Genomic DNA, 986 nt, shown 5'->3' on the forward strand with positions numbered 1-986 from the left:
CGTCCGGTGCTGTCGCCGCGCCGGGACGGGTCGGCCCGGCTAGAGGGAGGGTGTGTCGGGTTCCGGGGCGGTGGGACTGAGCCGTGCCCGGTGCCGGTGCCCAGGTCTGGTTCCAGAACAGACGGACCAAGTGGCGGAAGCGACACGCGGCAGAAATGGCCTCGGCGAAGAAGAAGCACGACTCGGAGACGGAGAAGCTGAAGGAGAGCTCGGACAATGAGGATGATGAGGAGTACAACAAGCCCCTGGACCCCAACTCTGACGACGAAAAAATCACGCGACTACTGAAGAAGCACAAACCCACGGCCCTGTCCCTGGTGAGCCCCTGCAGCACCAGCTCGGACACCTTGTGAGGGCCCCGGCTGCGGCAGCATGGCAGAGCGGGGTATTGTACAGCCCAAGATGTATGTGAGATGTATATATTTTTTACAGAATAAGTTATGAAATTATTTTCTCTCTCATCGGTGTAAATTTCAGAGGAATTTTTCCAACGTTTTTGGGTTTTGTTTCGTGTCCCGTTGAGGTTTGCTCCTCTTCTTTTTTCCTTCTTGCCGATTTCCTGCTCCTAACAATCAGATTTTGTTACGTTTTGTATGGGTCACCAAATCCAAGCTCAGCCACTTTGTATATAGTAAATTCCAGATTTTGTGATGTATATTTCTAGTGTAAAAGAAATGGCTGTTTTATTTCAGTCCCTCCCTTTACTCTGTGTTTTGGCGGTTTGGTTTCTCCTGCCTCCGGATTTTATGCTTAAAAATAATAATATCAAAAGAGAGAAAACAACCCAAAAAAGCACGAGAGGAAAATGGACTCTTGATTTTACATTAGGATCAAATAATGTCTCTACGCGGGTTGGAAAGACTTTGTATAAATCAATAAATTATTTAACAAGCTTCTCCTTTAGCGTGTTCTTCCCGCATTACCTCGGTTTGGGTCGCGGGGCCGAGTGGCGGAGGCTTCGGGAGTGCGGGGTCGCGCAGCTTCTG

At 49.5% G+C, this 986-nt stretch overlaps 1 protein-coding gene across 1 annotated transcript; it reads left to right on the forward strand.

The window, feature by feature from the left end:
* Window positions 1-104: 104 nt before the first annotated feature.
* Window positions 105-353, forward strand: NKX6-2 (NK6 homeobox 2; the record flags this gene model as incomplete). The annotated part of the gene is made up of 1 exon (XM_010024163.1): window positions 105-353. A coding segment is annotated over one exon (249 nt), but the record flags the coding sequence as incomplete, so codon positions are not given.
* Window positions 354-986: the final 633 nt, after the last annotated feature.

The sequence above is a fragment of the Nestor notabilis genome, unplaced genomic scaffold (assembly GCF_000696875.1).
Source record: "Nestor notabilis isolate BGI_N333 unplaced genomic scaffold, ASM69687v1 scaffold23261, whole genome shotgun sequence".
Classification (NCBI taxonomy): domain Eukaryota; kingdom Metazoa; phylum Chordata; class Aves; order Psittaciformes; family Psittacidae; genus Nestor; species Nestor notabilis.